This window comes from Myxine glutinosa, chromosome 14 (assembly GCF_964187855.1).
Source record: "Myxine glutinosa chromosome 14, kmMyxGlut1.1, whole genome shotgun sequence".
Classification (NCBI taxonomy): Eukaryota; Metazoa; Chordata; class Myxini; order Myxiniformes; family Myxinidae; genus Myxine; species Myxine glutinosa.
In genome coordinates, this window is record NC_136274.1 from 88,209,781 (window position 1) to 88,230,849 (window position 21,069).

Below are 21,069 nucleotides of genomic sequence, written 5' to 3' on the forward strand. Positions count from 1 at the left end.
TTGTCATGAAATTGGAGAAATTATACTGTACAAGGAAATTAAAAAATATATTGATTTTTAAACTGTGATTTGCTGTTGGTACAACTTTCCAACTCTAAAGTAGTCCATGTCTACATCGTGTTTCTGTTTGCTCACATTTATCCCCCGCCCCCCTCTCTCGCCTTCTCTAGTTATGCAGAGTTGATTGCAGAGTGGCCGCTGGCAGTGCTGGTTGCTTGCACGTCGATCATCACCATCTGTACCCTGCTAGCTGTGCTCGTGCCTGAACTCCCGGACTTCTCTGATCCACTTCTGGTGTGTTATTTTGATTATAGCTTTTTAAAGTGAACATCATTTTGATCTCCACACACTATTGTTATGGGCCCATGTTAATCAATTGCTTTTGCATTGAGGGAAAAAGAAACAGATCATCAGTGCATTGTTTTGAAGCTGCAGATACAAAACAACAACAACAGGCATTTTAAGGCCATTTTCCCTGCTAGAGCGGGGGTTAGCCTTGCGGTCCCCATGACAATCTTCTCCATTTTGCCCTATTTTCTGCATCTCCCCTTTGTTAACCCCCTTGCCCGCATTTCTTCTTCCACCATCTTTAGCCAAGTCTTTCTCGGTCTTCCCCGTCCTCTACTTCCTTCTACATTCATTTCCATCACTCTTCTCACCCAGTCACATTCATCCTTCCTCAACACATGACCAAACCATCTCAACCTGTTTCTCTTCACAGCATCAATCACAGGCTCTATTCCCATCATCTTTCACAATTCTCATGATCTTTCGCAATTTTCGCAATTTGAAGCTGCAGATGCAAGGGTCAAATTTATTTTGTCACAATTAAAAGCAAAGTCATCATCTCGATCGATGTGATGTGTCTACAAAGATATGCCCTCCAACCTCGACCTTGACAATACTGAGGTTGCCATATCATTATTATTTTTATGACTGGAAAACTTTTGAGGTACTAGAAAACCTGCCTTTTGAAAATGGACAGGTTATAAATGTTAGGAAAGCCAAGACGAGGGAAATAATTCAAGGGCTTAGCAGTGAAGGAATCACCTTTAGAGGCCATTTTCCTTGCAGAGCAGGGGTTGGCCTTTTTCGGGCACCTTGGTCCCCTTTTTGAAGCAATGTTTTATGGCCGGATGCCCTTCCTGCCGCCACCCCTGTTCGTCGCCTCTTGCGACACACAGGGAATTACCAGTGAGCTGGTACTCAATTTACCGACCTCGGAAGGATGACAGGCTGAGTTAACCCCCCCCCTGGCGTTAATTCAGTGATCGACCGGGATTCGAACCCAGGATCCTCGAATCTCAAGCCGGCACCCGAACCGCGAAGCCAACACCAGTGAAGGGAAAGAAGCAAACATCATAATGGTTCACCCATGAATTTCCAATGGCCACACAATAATTATGTGACGTAGCGCCTTGCCGAGTATTTTGTGGAGTAGATAATGGAGGTATACAAGCAGCCAGAAACTGAAGTAATATTTATGGAAAAGGGAAAGACGCGACATTGTGATGTAATGATATGGTTCGTGGTCGACAGTCAGATTTGCAGAATTGATAAGTCTGATTGCTTTTGATTCGACTGTCAAGTAAATATGTAAAGCCAGAGCCTCCCCAAATGTGAGAGAGCAGTCTACACAAGGACAAATAAATCATCTATCTATAATTCCAGTAATCTCTGTGTGTATGTATGTATGTCTGTATGTCTGTGACCGCTGTTTCTCGACAACCACGGGTCCGATATGCTTGAAACTTGCCAGGTATATTGCTGGGGACCCGAGGATGTGCCTTTTCAAGGTTTCATATTAATCGGAGAAGTAGTTACCGAGCTATGTCCAAAAAACGATTCAACCAATCAGAGAGCAGCGAGCTATCACGTGTGCCGAACGTGGCAAACAGACTCTGCCTCGGACGGCACATTTGAGAGCGTATTCATTTATTTCACGTTGGCAAACTATGTTGGCGTTCAACTATGTTTTAAAACTAATTAAAACTAATTTGCGATTCATCGTAACTGCGATATGCGACCTTCCGGACAGTGAAGACTGCACTTCCGGCAGCCAATCACAGAACGCGTTGTTGCGTAGGCGTGGCCGATGTGAGAGCGAGCCGAGCCGAGCGCGTGCGCCATTACGGTTCGTAATTCGATTTCTTCCGGAGAAAATAATAATTTCTCGATTTCTTATGCGCATTATTTCTCCCAATTCAGTCAGAGCAAAGGGCGGAAGCGAAGAGCGTTGTTTTTTTTGTTTACGGGCGTACGGGCGTACGGGCGGGGTAGAGCGTACGGGTAGCGTTTTTTTTTTTTTTTGGCAAGGAACGGGCACCCACGTACGGGCATGCCCTAGTTTATGTAATTGGAGCAACTGTTCAGACAAGAAGAATGTTCGACATCTGAACTGGACTCCCAGTTTATTCGTTTACTTGCTTTAGTTTACTTGGTGCTTTTTATGGCAGAATGTGATAAGTGCATATCTATTTATTTGTATTTGTTGTTTTTGTTATCGTTATTGTCTCCCGCCCCTCCGACAAAGTCGGAGACCATAGACGTTAGAATGAACTGCGTCCGACAAACCGATAATCTGTCCATGTACTTTTGTGAACGCGATATTTCAAAAACCGTTGAACAATTAGCTTTCAGATAGCAGATATCTATTCCTCATGACATTATCTCAACCTGATGAGATCACGGCTGTGTTTTGCCGAATTATGTTGCCATGGCAACCAGGCTTGCGTAGGCTTGCATGACTAGGCTTGCGTACACGATATTTCAAAACCGTTGAACATTTGGCTTTCATATTACACAGATATATTCATCATAACACTCAAAAGGTGGGAGACCTCTGGCATCGGCTCGTTTCTATTGAGAAAGTAAGGTAGTAGGAAGATGATAGGGAAGCAAGTTCGATTTCAAGTCAAAAGGAGAATAGAAGAACATTTTTAAAATGTGATAAATGTTTTATGTGGGCAGTAGTGGGGATGGTGGTGACAGAGGGTCATTTGTCCTGGAGAAAATGTCTAGAAATGGCACACCTCAAGGTTGTAAAGGAACATAAATACTTTGTGTGGGAAATTTGCAGATGAAAGTTATTTGTTTGTTGTCTGAGTCTGCAGAAGAAATAGGCAGTGGTAATGGTGTAGCAACTCTGAGCAGAGGTGCTGGTGTCTAGCTTGGGCAGGCAATGGTGAGGCCAGAGTGCATGCAGGCAGCTATGGGAGATATTGAGTGTGGTGGGTGTGTGTGAGGCCACAGCTAGTGCAGGTAGAGGTCAGGCCCAGGAGATGCTTTTATTGGCGACAAAGCTTTTACCATTTATACCATTTAAAAAATATATACAGTATTAGTTTTTTTACTGTAAATATTAGAATATTAGAATTTTGCTGTAACATTCGTAGTTATACATACATAGTGCTGTACTATAAAGATTGTAAATATGTGCTTCTAACATGGTGAGCTCATGGATGTGTATGCACAGGGTTTTGAGCCTCGTGGAACGGAAATAAGTCAGCGCCTCGTGACCTGGAACAATATGGTGAAAAATACAGGATACATGGCTACTTTGTCCAATCTACCATTTCGCTATGCCGAGCAACTTGCAAGGAGGTTAGCATAGCATAGCATGGTATGTTGGTATGTTGTGATGGGATTAATTACGAATAGCTTTTGCATAATGAGTTGTTGGGAGTTTAAACTGGTGAATGTATGGGCTCTTTAAAGCATCTTTTGTAATGAGGCTTTTTGCAAACTATTTTGTGCAAGTTTATTATTAATTCTGAGATACAGCTTGGTGTTGCAGTTTTTATGGCGTAGCCCATAGAGCAAAGCCATTGAGAACAGTGTTTGTCCAGCCGTATGTATGTCCCCTCAAACGTTGTACCAATCAGAGCTGAGGATCTGGTCACATGACAGGGTGATGTGATTACGTCTGATGTCATGACGGCCGTGCAGCAGCTGACTCTCCACACAACACCATTTTGATTTATATGCCGTTCATGCCGAACATATTGTAACGATTTTGAGAAGTGTGTAACGATTTTGAGAAGTGTGTAACGAATCTGAGAAGTGTAACGGTTTTTGAGAAGTGTAACAATTTTGGAGGAAGTGTAATGAATGTGAAAACGTTACAATGGAAACGTTACAATGTGAACGTTACAAACGTACGGTACCACCCTGTAATGTAAATAATGGTCGCAGTCAGCGTCCTAGTTAATTGCATGAAATATACACGCAGGTCACGATATATCTTTTAAATAGTGTATTTCCTTATTCCATGTAGGCTAAGTATGTGTTTTCCCACTAGATTGACTTTGCATTGTATCAAACAAAATAAGCGTAGGCCCTTCCAATTTCCCCAAAACCTCCCTTCCAATTGCCTTCCGCATTTTGGCCGGTTTTCTTCAAACCACCATTGGCCACGAGGTAAGGTTGGGGAAGAAAGGCGTGTCTCCACCTCGTCGTAAGAGGGAAGGAGTGAACCAGCCCTAACAGCCAATCAACACCGCGGTGAGTGACCCGGTAGGCGTGCCCTCGGAGTCGGCGGCTTGATTTCGCTCGAGGTGATAAAAGCGACTGCAAGGGACTGCTTTACCAGATGAGAGATGACTGGAGATGAGCTGGAGATGACCCTGGGAGAGGAGCAACGAGGCTGCACCAAAGAGAGGCGGTGAGATGCGAAACGCTCCAAGCCAAAGAGGAGAGGTACTCGGCAAGGAGACCAGCTTTGGAGAGACGCGCTGAAAGGAGGGAGACGGCCCCGCCCCAAGAAGGGGAGCAGGTGTGCCGAACCAGCGCGGGGCGTCTACCGCGGTGGATACACGACGGAGGGTTTCCCGCCAAAACCGCGAGGGATTGCGAACTGCGCGCTCCCGACCAAGCGATCCATCTCAAGCCTTACCTGCCTGCAATTATCCCCTGTGTAAGTGTGAACGTCCTGTCCTGTTCGTTTGTCTTGGGGCTAAGTAAAAATGAATAGTGTAAGTTAAGGATTCGCTGTGTTACTGCTTCTTCCATCCATTGCTTGTGTGTGTATAATAAAACCTGTTCTTCCTCCGTATTCTTCTTCTTCTTCTTTTTCCTTCTCTTTCGGTCGCTTTAGAGATTTCCCGATTGAATATCTGTGGGGCGATCTGGTCAACGTCGGGTGGAATCGGGTTTTAATCGGGGAGTAACTGTTCGGACGCGGTTAAATACACCACCGCTCGGTCAATATAACATCTAAAAGCCGCGTCTGTAACATTTGGTTGTCAGGAGTTGGGATTCGAACCTGGGACTAAATTTATTTAGCCCAAATTTTGGACACCAAATTGTACAAATTGTCTGTAACATTTGGTGTCGAGGAGTGGAATTCGGACCTGGGACTAAATTTGTTAGGCCCAAATTTTGGAACACCAATTGTACTATTAGAGTAACAATTGGTGTCGAGGAGGGAGATCGGACCCGAAATCGGACCCGAAGCGCGCTTAACGCGCTCAAAATTACAAGCTGCCGAAATTTATTTTGTTTTATAAAGCAAAACCCGAATTTTGAGATCGTGCCATGGACAATCAAGGCAATCGGATGTCGGTGGGAGAGATAGACAGGGTGGAATCGACCCAGGACCTCGGGGAAATGTATGTGGAGGAAAGGGAGGAGGAGAACATTGGCAATGTGGTTGAGGGGGTATCAGGCGCACGAAATGGCGTCCTCGCGCACGTGGGTGTAGCGGCACCAAATTTAGCCGCGGCCGTGGTCGTGGTAGCCGAACCCGAGATGCCAATGAATTGGAACCTGTTTATGAAACAGATGATGGCCTTTATGGTAAAAACAGACGATAATTTCAAAGGGATGGGAAACCAAATGGGGGTAATGAGGGACGAAGCGAGGGGTACCGGTGAGGGGTTAGACAACGGGATAAAAGAGGTAAAGAATGGGTTAACGGGGGTGGAAAACAGAATGGCTGCCCAGGAGAATCAGTTAGAGGGGGTGAAAAATGGGTTAATGGGGTTAGAAAATAGGATGGAGGACAAATTGCGGGAAATAGGGGAACAATCCGCTCGGGAAATCGAACAGATGGGGAACCAGATGGAGGAAATACGACGAGGGGTGAGTGAGGAGGTCTCGGGGCTACGCGAGGAGGTAAAGTGAGGCGAAAAGCGTATAGAGAAAGAGGTGAGAAATAATACGGCTAAGTTACAAGGGGGAATAGAAGATCTGACGAAGGGAGTAGAACAGCTGACAGTCGGACAAAGGGAACTAGCGGACCAAGTGGAAAAGAACACTGCAATCATCGGGGGTTTAAAGGCGACACAAAAAGAAATTAAAAACGAATTAATAGCGACGCAGAGGCAATGTCAGATGGTACGGGAGGAACTGACAATGAGGGTGGAGGAGGTGACAGAGATAATGGAGACAAAGGACCGAGAGGTGAGGACGCACATCGAAACGGTTAAGGTGGCGTTAGAGGAAGAAATAGAGGGGGCGCACCGGGAGATGAAGGAGGTAAAGGAAAAACTAGAGGAAGTGGAAGAAGAGGTGAGTGAAATTAAGAAGGGACGGACAGAAACTAAGAGAGAAATCCAGGAGGAAGTCATGGAATATGTACAAGGTCTGTGTTCAAATCATGATGCGGTGCTCACTAACCAAATAAAAAGTTTGCAGGTGGCAGAGGAGGTGCGACGAGGTACGGAGGTGAGTGGCAATGTACATGATGTGAGGGGAGATTCAGTCGGCTTGGGGATTGGTTTGGATCCGGGTGTTCGTGAAAGGCCGTTGGTGAAGTGTGTGACAGGTCAGGTGTGCGAAAAAAGAGGTGTGCGAGAATGTCCGACCATGGGGTGTGTGAGGAAAAAGTGCACGCCGAGGAATGAGTGTGCCGTCAAGAGTGGGTTGGTCGAAGCGCGTGTGCGAGGGGGTACATGGAAGCGCGGTGTGGTGAGTGTTAAGGAGGATGTAACGAGAAAGTGTACGTCTGTGGTGAGTGTTACGGAGGAAGTAACGAGAGAGTGTACACCTGTGGTGAGTGTTACGGAGGAAGTAACGAGAGAGTGTACACCTGTGGTGAGTGTTACAGAGGATGTAACGAGAAAGTGTACGTCTGTGGTGAGTGTTACGGAGGAAGTAACGAGAGAGTGTACACCTGTGGTGAGTGTTACGGAGGAAGTAACGAGAGAGTGTACACCTGTGGTGAGTGTTACGGAGGAAGTAACGAGAGAGTGTACACCTGTGGTGAGTGTTACAGAGGATGTAACGAGAAAGTGTACGTCTGTGGTGAGTGTTACAGAGGGTGTAAGGGGAGAGTGTGCGCGAGAAAGGTGTGTAACGGACAGGTGCATGAGGAAAGAGTGCGTTGTCAAGAGTGGAGGTGAGAGTAGTGAGAGTGAAACGGAGCGTGAGTTGGTTGTGACAGGTGAGCGAGGATGTACACCTGGAATGGAAGGATGCACACCTGGAATGGTAGAGCGTGTGTGGGAAGGCACATTTGAGTTGGTGGTGAGGCACGTGGTTGGGTGTGCGAATGAGAGCACACCTGTGATTGTCACAGAGGAAGTGACCGAGGAGGGGGCGCGAAGAGGTGTGTTGGTGAGGTGTGCAACCAACGAATGTGTGCCAAGGTGTTCGGTGGCCAGGTGTGTGACCAAGGCTGTGAGTGGAATGAGTGTACCGAGGTGTGTTAGAGAAGGTACGACCAAGAGCATGGAAACGGCTGCATGTATGAGCACGAAAGGGGTAGCGTATGCTTGTAAGCATCCAGGTGAGGCGTCGACGATAACCGGGTTAAAGGTTAGAACGACTTATAGCCGACTCGGGCCCTCGGTGCGTGACGGGCTTCGCGTGCCGCGAGAACCAGCGGGGATCCGAACCACGGCGGTTTCGAAAGAACCGCCGTGCGCGATCCACGCTGTGCCTCGCTTGGAACGGCCGCGTCTGGGCTCCACTAGACGGAGCGGGCCGCCCGATAGGAAGGGTCGTCATGGCGACCACTTTCTATTGAGACGTGCCGGCAGGTCGAGATCGGGACATTGGATGGCTCCACGCCGAGGTGGTGCGTGGGATCTCGGCCCGGGTAAGCCCCCATCCCTGCCACGAATGCGGGACGTATCCAGCCGCTGGCACAAAAGAACCCGCGTTCATGGCTCGGCTGTACGAAGCCGAGCTTTCGAAGGAAATTGGCGCACCGAGAGGATGTAATAAGTAGACGGGTGATGGTGATAGTGATAGTGATTTAAAACGAAATTTAGAAAAGTGAATAGAATTGGCAGTAAATGGGAAATTTTTGAATTGTTGGATTTGGACGAGCGAAATTGGTAGTGAGAGACCCCCGATGTGGTGGGATGGCAAATCCACCATCCCTCACAGGTGGGGGCAAAGGAGCAATAGCTTATGGGGTGTATGGCAGTGAAAACTAGCCCGGGTGGGTTAGGTTATAATTGTAGGGATCTAGCGAAGATGACATTAGGTAACGTTAAGTTTAGTTAGTGACTGATACCTGTAGTGGGGACGCAGGTAGATTAGTGTGGATGATAATGACGTGGGAGCGCAATAGTTTAAAGGGACGACTGGGAAGCGCAAGTTTCAGAGGGGAGTAGTTAGCGGAGATGATGCCGTGTGTGTGAGGATTGAACAGGTGAGAATGGAACAGGTATGATTGCACAGGTGTGCAACGACAGGTGAATGAAGAACAGGTGTATGTGGCTGTGTGGAATAAATGGTAGTGTGGAATATCTGGAGTATTGGAATGGATGGTCGTGGAGTGAGAATGGTGGAAATTGTGGAGTGGAGTGGATGGTGCGAAGGTGTGAATGGGGGAAGAGTGGACCCCCATCACGGATACCCGGGGCGGGTAGTGTAAGTGTTAGGTAGAGGGTACAGGTAAATTGTGGTTGGATATTGGCATCTGTGGTGCGGGTGACAGAATGGTATGTGGATGGGTGCATTGGTGTTGTGGAAATGGCTGGGCGTGTAGCCTGTTAGTGTGTGTAGTTGGTTGGGCACTCCACCACTGGGAGGATGTCGGCCAGGTGAGGCCGCAGGTGGGCTCTGGGAGCCGGTAGTAGTTGTTGTGGATGGGGCCCGAGGATCCGGAGGACGGACCCGGGTAGCCCAGTGCCAGAGGGCACCATGGGGTGACAGAGCCAGGAGAGGGGCTGTCCCCAGGTAGTTAGGTTAGGGTGAGGAGCTAGGTAAGCTCGGGTGGCAACTACAGTGGTGGAGGTGTGCAGGTGGGTAGACCTGTTGGGAGAGGTACACGTCGCAGCCCAGAAATTGTGCGAGGGCACCGGGAGATGAATCGGGGGAGTGAGACCCCAAATTGAAAAGCACCACAGTTTGGCCAATGGGAATTGGTTTTTAGAACCCATAGTGTAAGAGGGCCAATGGTTTGGCCGGAGAAAGACCCCGGGTAGTGTAAAGTGTGTTAAAGTCATTTAGAAAATAGTTAGGATGAAGGATCTCCTCGCACCATCTGCATCCACTCACCTGAGGTGACAGGAACTCCACACCATGCCATGTTTAATTATTTTTATGATGCAAATGTTTTGGATTGTGAGACGCATCATGACGTGGGTGTGACATTGTGCGTAATTCCATCTCTTCCTCCTTATGAGGATTGATGATGAAATGATGATGGCAAATTTTTGAAGTAGAGGGATTGTGGTGACGAATTTGGTATAGGGGAAATATGGGGAAGACGTGACAGTAGTGACGAATTGGTAATGTGTATGTTTTGTACATATGGGGTGAGAACAAGGGTAGGGTAGGTGACAGGGGGGTGACGTACGGTAGGGACGAGCTTTCTCACTTCGGCCTCCGTACGCATTTCACCTTGCATTGCCCTATTTGACGTGTACCCTTGTGACCTTGCCCCTCGCTCAATTGTCTTTCTTTTGTCTCCCACATGACCTGTGCGCCATTGGGTGCCGATGGGAGCGTGCGTGAGGTGGCCATTGTGCGCCCGAGATTCCCAGAACCAGCATGCATTGCGTTGATGTACCACTTTATGGACCGCTGTTCTGCGGCCAAGTACCACTTGATGGACCCCAGGTTCTGGGGCAGGGCACCTCTGTTGGAAACCGGCCATAGTGGCCAGGGAATCTTGCTTGCGGACCTCGGTAAGGTGGCACCTATGCCAAACAGGTGGACCACCCTTAGTTGGCCCCTGAGGCCCTAAATAAAAATGGACACAAGTTGTGCCTTTTATTATGTCCAAATAGGCCGCATGAAGCCAGAAGACGTCGGGAAGAACATCGGCCCAGCAGAGAAAGAGAAGACCACCACCAGTTGTTTTGTTGTGTTTATTATGAACCATGGTGACCGCACCGGATGGTGCTTTTGGGTGCTTTGTGGTGTTTGGGTGCTTTTGGGTGCTTTGGTGGTATTGGTACTGGTGCATCGATGCAATGCGTGCTGTCTCCTCCCTCCCAACAGGAATTTCTTTCTCTTGTTCCCTAAAAAAAAAAAAAAAAAAAACACAGGTCCTGGGTTGCGTTGTAAATAAGAAATCACGTCATTGTAAATAATGCTCCCCACCGTAAATGTATAGTTTGAGAATAATTCCGTAATTCGGTTAGCTGTGGGCTTGAGTCTGTTAGACAGGACGCAATGCAATAGGGGGACATACTTCTTTGTGTTTTAAAATTGTCACACTCAGGGTCAGGTTAATTGTAGAGGGAATTACACCTACGTGTCACACTAAGTTAAAGTTAATAGGTCCGAGGACGGACCTGAAGAAAGGGGGGTGCAGTGTAACGATTTTGAGAAGTGTGTAACGATTTTGATAAGTGTGTAACGAATCTGAGAAGTGTAACGGTTTTTGAGAAGTGTAACAATTTTGGAGGAAGTGTAATGAATGTGAAAACGTTACAATGGAAACGTTACAATGTGAACGTTACAAACGTACGGTACCACCCTGTAATGTAAATAATGGTCGCAGTCAGCGTCCTAGTTAATTGCATGAAATATACACGCAGGTCACGATATATCTTTTAAATAGTGTATTTCCTTATTCCATGTAGGCTAAGTATGTGTTTTCCCACTAGATTGACTTTGCATTGTATCAAACAAAATAAGCGTAGGCCCTTCCAATTTCCCCAAAACCTCCCTTCCAATTGCCTTCCGCATTTTGGCCGGTTTTCTTCAAACCACCATTGGCCACGAGGTAAGGTTGGGGAAGAAAGGCGTGTCTCCACCTCGTCGTAAGAGGGAAGGAGTGAACCAGCCCTAACAGCCAATCAACACCGCGGTGAGTGACCCGGTAGGCGTGCCCTCGGAGTTGGCGGCTTGATTTCGCTCGAGGTGATAAAAGCGACTGCAAGGGACTGCTTTACCAGATGAGAGATGACTGGAGATGAGCTGGAGATGACCCTGGGAGAGGAGCAACGAGGCTGCACCAAAGAGAGGCGGTGAGATGCGAAACGCTCCAAGCCAAAGAGGAGAGGTACTCGGCAAGGAGACCAGCTTTGGAGAGACGCGCTGAAAGGAGGGAGACGGCTCCACCCCAAGAAGAGGAGCAGGTGTGCCGAACCAGCGCGGGGCGTCTACCGCGGTGGATACACGACGGAGGGTTTCCCGCCAAAACCGCGAGGGATTGCGAACTGCGCGCTCCCGACCAAGCGATCCATCTCAAGCCTTACCTGCCTGCAATTATCCCCTGTGTAAGTGTGAACGTCCTGTCCTGTTCGTTTGTCTTGGGGCTAAGTAAAAATGAATAGTGTAAGTTAAGGATTCGCTGTGTTACTGCTTCTTCCATCCATTGCTTGTGTGTGTATAATAAAACCTGTTCTTCCTCCGTATTCTTCTTCTTCTTCTTTTTCCTTCTCTTTCGGTCGCTTTAGAGATTTCCCGATTGAATATCTGTGGGGCGATCTGGTCAACGTCGGGTGGAATCGGGTTTTAATCGGGGAGTAACTGTTCGGACGCAGTTAAATACACCACCGCTCGGTCAATATAACATCTAAAAGCCGCGTCTGTAACAATATCGTCGAACCTGTCATATATCACAATCGCCGTGCTCTCCCTTTACATTTTTCATTCAGTGTGAAACACAAACAAACCGATTGTTAAAATGACCATCAAATATCGAAAGCATCGGCGTTGCGTCTCTTCAAACAATATGGTATGGTACGTTTCGGCCTTAGGCGTTATGCCTCATCTTCGGACCGCTTCGGACAAATTAAGCCCAGGTTTCTTAATGCAGTAGTCTATCGTTTCAGTCGTATCGTTTTCATAATAATAATGCAGTAAATATAACCATAACATTTTAATCCCAATGTCGTGAATGGAAAGTTAATGCATTGAAGCAGTGTATGGTTCATGATCAATGATGAGCGGTGTTCGGCACTAATATTAATAGTTCGGCACTAATATTAATAATCGCAGGAGTAAGGAATTAGCCTCGGTTTTTTAATGGTAATATCATTTTCGAAATAACGTAACGTTTATAGTAAATCTAATCGTAACACGAATCAATTGTATTGGCCACAAGTAGACTCCAATGAAGTTGTCGAGACATCTCAAGGATGATCAGAGGAAATTGGATGCACCTGAGCTTAATTTGAAGCGTCATAGCAAAGGGGTTGGTTGAATACTTATTGCCTCGAGACATTTCAGCTTTTATTTTTTATTTTTATTTAAAAAAAAAAAAAGAAAAAAGTTTCAACCCGCTTTGACATTTTGAGGTATCTATATATAAAGCAGTAAAGTATGTTTGTTTGTTTGTTTGTTTGTCCTCTTATAACTCAAGAACTACTCATCGCAGAGCAAAACCAAAGGCATATTCGGAATCAGTACGTCTCAGAGCAACTACAGCACACCTTAAAATTTTATAAACTTCGCGTTTTAAAATTATGACGTCTTCAGCGTATTTCGGAACGTTAATTTTTCAACTTCATATTCGGAATCAGTACGTCCCAGAGAAACTTCGTAACGTTAATTTTTCAACTTCATCCGATTGACATGGGACCAACGGCATGTGACAGAGAGTGAAACATTTATTTGACGACAATGACTTCCGACTTCTGGGTTCGGAATGCGGGACCAATGCCATTTGACAGGGAATAAAAAATAAATGCGACATTCAATTGACGACAATGACTTCCGACTTGACTCCCCCTTCCCCTCCCCTCCCCCCCTCCCCTCCCCCCTTCCCCCTCCCCTCCCCCCTCCCCCCTCCCCTCCCCCATCCCACTCCCTCCCCTCCCCCCTCCCTCCTCCCACCCCCCCTCCCCCTCCCATCCCTCCCCCCTCCCCATCCCTCCCCCCTCCCCATCCCCCCCTCTTCTCCCCTCTCCCCCTCCCCCTCCCCCTCTTCTCCCCTCTCCCCCCTCCCCCCTCTCCCCCTCTCCCTCTTCTCCCCCTCCCCCTCTTCTACCCCTCCCCCTCTTCTCCCCCTCCCCCCCCTCCCCCTCTTCTCCCCTCCCCCCTCTTCTCCCCTCCCCCCCTCTTCTCCCCCATTCCCCTCCCCTCCCCTCCCCCCTCCCCTCTCCTCCGCCGCCCTGCAATGCCTGGTACTTCTGCTAGTTATGTATAGATCAGTGATGAAAAAAATAAATCTCAATTTAATCCATTTTAAATTCAGGCTGTAACACAACAAAATTTGAAAAAAGTCAAGGGGTGCGAATACTTTCTGAATGCAGCATGTGTTTATATTTGGCAGTGCTGGGAAATTGCTCTTTGTTCCTCCTGTATTATCTTTCCATTCCAGGCGAGCACAGTTGCATCATCACTGGCCGGAGGACCACGAGCGGAGAGAAGTACCTGCAGTCAACATGGAGGCTGCCCGAGAAGAGAACGAGGTAAACGGGGCTGGATTTGTGCCCTGGCACGCCAATGTTGAATGGGATTTTCGATCTGATGGCTTCTTCTGCGATGCTCCAGGTGATTTCACTCAAAAGTACATTCCCAATCGCCATTTTCTAGCTTGTTTTGTTCTTTTTTTTGTAATTTTATGTTCTTTTGCTGCTCATGTTTTGTACGGAAATTATTTTTGAAGTGAGAAAAGACCACCAGGCTCTTTACTGCTTGTCATATCCACAAAAAAACTAAAATATACAATTCCACAACAGGAATCCACTCCAATAATCTCTGGCCACAAAAAAGTAACATGAAGGGAAGGGAGAAGGATGAGGGAGGGATGGAATACAATACATGGAGATAGGAGGCCTTGTACACATTTTGTAAGTAAAGTGTGAGAGGACGGCATGGACATTGTGTGTGTTGTCGACAAAAATTAACCAATCAGTATAAATATAAATTGGGCACTATGTGTCTTGGAGAAAATTTACGAGGCTGGCAGCTCGGAGGTATGCACACTCGCCTCTATGCTGTTTAGCCTGGTTCGAATCCCACCTAGGTATAAACTGTCATCCCGGTGTATCACAGGCAGGTGATTTGTCAATCTGTGTGAATGTACAGGCTCTAGAATCTTTAAAGAGAACGGCAGGGTGATTGGTGAATCTATTTGCCGTCCCTCGAATGGATGTTAAACTGGGTGTTTTGTTTACCAGCATTAGTTGGTGGGCGTTGGAGATCCGACGGTGTCCTTTGCGAGGAGTAGGCAAACTAGCGCCACCATTCCAAACAAATTACAACTTGCTGCCCTAACCTTCGTTGAACACCGGGGCTGGCCATCTGATTCGTGAAAGACTTGGGCCGAGCTTCCCCTGGCCAACCTCCAATAATGTGTGAACATTTGTTGGCGTTAAAGGAGGTTGGAAAGTTGAACAGCATTGCTCTGGATTCTGGAAGGTCTGATGCAAAATGTAAAAGACTTTTTCATGGAGTTGTTTTCGGAAGGAATGGATGCGACACTTAATTTTGTTGTTGGAAAATAAATTTGGCAAATGTAGACAGTTGATGACGGAAGTTGAAGTTTACATTTTTATGATGCATCTTGAGGTTATTGGTCTCCTTTCGGTTTCACCGGAGGGGACTGTAGGTTTTCTATCCATCGAACCGCTCATCCCACCTGCGATTTGTCAGAATTTTTTTTTTCCCCATCCCCTTCAACATATTCAACTGAAACAACAACAACAGCATGCATTTTAAGGCCATTTTCCCTGCTAGAGCAGGGGTTAGCCATATTCAACTGAAGCATGGCTTTTATTATAAGCTCAAGAACAAGTTTGAATTTCAGGGTGTTTCGTCAATTTTTCACATAATTTTGCCCTTTTTGGACTTGGAGAAAATGCCACGTCGGTAAAGCACATTTATTGCAAAGCAATTCTCGCTCTTGTTGTCTTTACATTTATTGCTGCATCTTTTGAGATACACTGTGCATTTTCTTTTTCTTTCTTCTTTTTATGCGTCATCAGAGGCATTATGTTTTTGGGTTGTTCGTCCGGTTGTCCATCCATCTTTACCTAAACATAGATCAAGTATGTACTATGATGTAAAGATTCACTGATTAGATTATATTTCACTGATTAGATCAAGAGGTCAAAGATCAGAGTTCATGTTCGGTGAAAATGCTGTTACCGTGATGACTTGTGAATCAGGGATGGGATTTTGACCAAACTTGGTACAAGTCCATATTATGATGCAAAGACGAACTGATTCGATTTTGGTTTCAAAGGTCGGATGTCATGTCAAGTAGAAATGTGATCATTGAGAACAGCTGAAGGGATTTCAATAAAATTTGGTACAAGTCTGCATAATGATGTAATGATGTGGGTGGAGACATATCGGTCGACGTCACGATGTTGAAGAGTGGCGTTCGAGTTTCTAATAAGGTAATCTCTTTGACATCGAGATGAGATGCCCTAATAATGGGTGTGCTGTCTTCTTCACCTCGTCTTGCACTCCTTCCATCTCCTCCTTTCCTCTGAGTTGTTACGGTTAGGGTTAGGGTCCTCCCTTCTCCTTCTCCTGCTTCTCTTACCCTAGTGCCATAACAATAGCAACAAGGGTTGCTTCGTGGTGGTTTCATTTGAATGGTCGACTTTAAAACCTTATCTTATTTTGATTCACTTTTTGATTGTTACATATTTGCACAAACTATGCAATATCCCAGTATCGCACTTTTTTTTTTCTTCCATTCCTTCTGGAATGTATTTTCTTTGTTTCTTACCTTGCAGATGAGAAGTACCCTCGTTTAGTGTTTGCAGCAGCAGATGGTGGAAGTTTGTGGAGTGTGACAGCCTTGAAATCTATGTGTCAGATCTATGAGAGAAAGGTGAGTATTCCTCAAAGGTATTTTGGTTACAAAAGTACATTTTGAAATGACAAATCCATTGTCGTGCAAGCAGCTATCTATTAGGCAACATTGTTACCATAAAGACACAATTTGCTGGTATACTGCCCCTTTCATGTAGCAGATATGTATCAGCGATACACTGCATGAGCATTTCATTGATATTCCCTGCACTCCTTGATACTTCTGCCACGAAGGTGGGCGGAGGTTGTTTTCACCCCTGTCTGTTTGTCTGTGAACAGGATATCTCAAAAGGTTGTGGACAAATTCTGATGAAACTTGGTGGGCAGGTTTGGTGTGTGACAAGGAAGAAATGATTTGATTTTGGTGAAGATCCGAATCTGGATGCGGTTTCGTGAATTTTTAAAGTGATTCTTCACCATTGAGTGATAGGGCCAAAACCAATAAACAGCACGATATCTCAAAAAGTTATGGACGGATTTGAACAAAACCTGGTGGACAAGTTGGGTGTGTGTCAATGACTAATCAATTATATTTTGGTGAAAATCCAAATCCAGAGTCTAATACGAGCATTTTTTAATTTTTTCCTGTGATTCTTCACCACTGAAAGATGGCGCCAAACACTATGTGGTATATCATGATATCTCAAAAAGTTGTGGATATCTCAAAACAAAATCTGAAAAGTTGTGGACAAGTTTTGACAAAATGAGGTGGACAAATTGGTTCGGTGACGAGATCAAGCCGATTCAATTTCGGCTCAGATCCAACCTGTCAGTGGGATACAAAACTAATCTGTTCAGCCTAAGCCTTGTGGAGGTATGCCATGCACTCTACCGAGTGCCGTTTTAGCTTTATTTTGTGTGTGTTTTGTTGTTGAGTGGTGAAGGTTATAATGGTGGGTGGTTGATCGGTTGTTCCACCATGTTATTTTTAGCCTGTCCCCTGCTGCAGCAGCAGCAGCAGCAGCAGCAGCAGCAGCAGGTGCGTGTGCGTGCATGACCTGGAATCCATCCAATTGACCTGAAATTCCAATTTACCATTTGAGCTATTGTCATCAAATTTTCACCAAAGCTTTATTATGATAATACGTAGAAGGCAAATTAATAATTTGGTCAAAAAGTCAAAGGTCAGCATCACATAATATCGTCAATTTCCATCCGATTGACCTGACATTTTAAGAATTTGCTTATCAGGTGACTGAATCGGGTCACTAATGAAAAGGTAGGAGTCGATTTTTATTTTATTTTATTTTTTTTAGATCAAAGGTCAAGGTTGCATCAAATTGTCAATTTTCATCCAGTTGACCTGAAATTTTAAGAATTTGTGTATTGAGTCACAGAATTGGTTCACCAATCAATAGATAGAAGCTGAATATTTTTTTTACATCTAAAGCTCAAAGGGTGCCGGTGTGTGCCCCGGTTTAGAATAGGTACACCGTATTCCTCCGTGTCGTAAGAGGTGACTCAAGGGTTCGCGTCAGGAAGGGCATCTGGCCATAAAAACATTGCCTCAAAAGAGGAAAGAATTTTTTTTTTTAATTGAAAGCTCAAAGGTCAAGGCTGCATAAAATGGTGGTTTTGATAACATGATATTGCCACCACCATGATTCACATAAGGGATGGTGTTCTTTGGGTGATGTGCTGTGTTGGGTTTGTACCAAACATAATGTTTTGCATTAAGGCCAAAACTTTCCATCTAGGTTTCGTCAAACCACAAAACATTTTACCACATGGCTTCAGAATATTAGTAGTGGTTTTTGCATACCTCAAACGGGACTCAAGGTGGGCTTTTTGGAGTAATAGCTTCCTCCTTGCCACCCTACCGTACCAGCCAGATTTGTGGAGTGCTTGGGATATTGTTGTCTTACATGGAGATGCTTACATGGAGAAGAGGAAGAAATTGTTTCTTGGGTTTGTTGATCTGGAGAAAGCATTCGATCGGGTTCCACGCAAAGTATTGACATGGGCATTGAGGAAGTTAGGAGTGGAGGAATGGTTGATCAGAGTAGTGATGGCAATGTACAAAAGAGCGCGCACAGCTGTAAGGACGAAGGACGGGAACAGTGGTGAGTTTGAGGTGAAGGTGGGAGTGCATCAGGGGTCGGTACTAAGTCCACTACTATTTGTAGCTGTGATGGAGGTGCTGGCTCAGAACGTAAAGGAGGGTTTACCGTGGGAGTTGTTGTATGCAGATGATCTAGTGTTGATTGCGGAAAGTATGGATGGACTGAAGGAAAAGATGAACACGTGGAAGGAATGTATGGAGACAAAAGTTCTGAAGGTGAATATCAGAAAGACGAAGGTGATGGCAAGTGGTAAAGCATGTGGTGAGGTGGAAAGAACTGGGAAGTGGTCCTGTGCTGTGTGTAGGAAGGGTGTCGGAGTGAACTCCATTCAGTGTACAATGTGCGCTGAGTGGGTTCATCAAAAATGTAGTGGTCTGAGAGGGTCATTAACCAGTGTGGCAGCTACATTCAAATGTAAGGTTTGCACAGAGGGAGCTGCAGATGGAGGAAATGTTGAGTTGGATCTTGGAGACGGCGTGAAGCTGGAAGGTGTGAAAACATTTTGCTACCTCGGAGACATGCTGAATGGAGAAGGTGGATCAGACTCGGCAACGGTTGTTCGAGTGAAATGTGCATGGAAGAAGTTTCGGGAATTGAGTGGCGTGCTGATGATGAGGGGAGTGTCGTTGAAGCTGAAGGGAAAGGTGTATGCTGCATGTGTGAGAAGTGTTATGATTTATGGGAGCGAGACATGGGTAATGAACGTCGAGCAGCAACGAAGGTTGGAAAGGGTGGAAATGCGAATGGTTCGACGGATGTGCGGAATATCGTTGAGAGAGAGGAAGATAAATGATGAATTGCGAAAGATGATGGGAATAGAGCCTGTGATGGATGCTGTGAAGAGGAACAGGTTGAGATGGTTTGGTCATGTGTTGAGGAAGGATGAAAGTGACTGGTTGAGAAGAGTGATGGAAATGAATGTAGAAGGAAGTAGAAGACGGGGAAGACCGAGAAAGACTTGGCTAAAGATGGTGGAAGAAGAAATGTGGGCAAGGGGGTTAACAAGGAGAGATGCAGAAAATAGGGCAAAATGGAGAAGATTGTCATGGGGACCGCAAGGCTAACCCCCCGCTCTAGCAGGGAAAATGGCCTTTAAAATGCATGTTGTTGTTGTTGTTGTTTGGGATATTGTTGTCACGTGCACACAGTGACCAGTCTTTGCCATAATGGCCTGCGGCTCTTTCAAAGTTGCCATTGGCCTCTTGGTGGGGGCTCTCTGAAATTTTCCTCCTTGCTTGGTCATCCAGTTTGGAGGGACGGTCTGATCTAGGCAAGGGCTTGGTGGTAATGATTGTCTTGATTGTGCTCCAATGGATATTCAAGGCCTTTGAAATATTTATATACCCATCTACTGAGCTATGCGTTTCCACAACTTTATACTGGAGATATTTTGAAAGCTCCTTGGTGTTCATGGTTGAGTCTTTGCTGTGAAATTCACTACCCAGCAGAGGAAACCTACAGGAACAGCTTATTTTATTCTGAAATAATCAGAATCGCTACAAACAACACAGGTGGAGGCAAATTAACTTGGTGTGTGATTTTGAAGGTGATTGGTTATACCTGAGCTAATTTACAAATGCTATTATATGGGGGAGGTGGGAGAACACTTATCCAATCAGGATATTATAAGTTTTGTATTTTTAATTAATTTTCTGAAATTTGTAGAATTTGTTTATTCACTTAGAAGTTGTGGGTTACGATGTGTAGATAAAGGTGGAAAAGTCTTACTTAATCAATTTTAATTCCAGGATATAAGGCAACAAAAGTTGAAAATTTTGAAAGGGGGTGTAGTGTAGACTTTCTATACTCACTGTATATATTATATAAATACATATTGTTTTGTGAAGGAAAGAGAGAAGGGGTGGGGTTGGAGGGTGGAGAGCAGAGCTAATTATGGATATGACGATGCCGTGTTCCTATTTGTGATCAGAGTAAACAGGTTTGCCGACCATATCAGCAGGGTGGAGTGATCACACGGGATTACAAAATGGAAGTATGTGACCAAAAAAGATTATTTTGTATTAGACAATATCCATGGATGATGGGAAATGTAACTTTACGCTGCAGGTGTTATTCACTTTTATACTTGTATCAGCAGCATTGCTGCACTTACCAAATGATGCAACCAGTACATTGAATCAATCCATAAATTAATCTCACTCAAATGTGTCATTCTCTTCACACGCCAATTTCCCGCTGCCTTCGACATATCTCCCACAACTCCCGTCAGCCCTCCCTCCCACAACGGAATCATTTTTCCGTTTCCGGTCCGGTCGTGAGAGGACGCTGGCGTCACTTGCTCGCCGCTTCTCTGATTGGACCATTGTCCGTATCTTGCTTTCCTGGTGGTCGTGGCGGATTTTTGGCCATTGAGTCTGCCCTCTGCACGGTCCCGGCTCTGCTCTGCTGCTCCTGGCTTCACCTGCTCGGCTCCTTCGCTGTTTCCTCGGGCTCACTCTCGTGGGTTGTGCCCATTGTTTGCAGTGGCGGTGATGGCGGTTTGCCGCCGTGATCTTGATTAGCGGCGGCGGTCGTTTGCCGCTGCATTTGCCGCTTTGCCTCCTCAACCTTGGCCTCGTACTCGTCTCTTCGCTCCTGTCTGCCCTCTGCATGGTCCCGGCTCTGCTCCTGGCTTCACCTGCTCGGCTCCTTCGCTGTTTCCTCGGGCCCACTCCCGTGGGTTGTGACGATTGTTTCGCCTCCTCACCCTTGGCCTCGTGCTCGTCCCTTCGCTCCTGCTGGCATGGCTCTGCGGTACTCCGCCGCAAGGCTTCTCCTGCTTAAAACCCGCTCCACCCCATCATGCATCTCTGCAATCAAATCGAATGGACTCCTGCGTCGACCCAGGTACATTCACCGTGGCTCCGGTCGTAAGTTTGTT

The 21,069-nt window shown here is 46.0% G+C and overlaps 1 protein-coding gene across 1 annotated transcript in view; it reads left to right on the forward strand.

Annotated features, from left to right (window-relative positions):
* Window positions 1-201: 201 nt before the first annotated feature.
* Window positions 202-21,069, forward strand: part of LOC137413829 (protein dispatched homolog 1-like) — a 29,810-nt gene continuing 8,942 nt past the window's right edge. Inside the window, exons 1-4 of the mRNA XM_078768581.1 lie at window positions 202-294; window positions 3,476-3,603; window positions 13,676-13,848; window positions 16,047-16,144. Of these exons, the coding sequence (XP_078624707.1) occupies window positions 3,530-3,603; window positions 13,676-13,848; window positions 16,047-16,144 (345 nt within the window). The 5' untranslated portion in view covers window positions 202-294; window positions 3,476-3,529. The remainder of the gene's footprint in view (window positions 295-3,475; window positions 3,604-13,675; window positions 13,849-16,046; window positions 16,145-21,069) is intronic.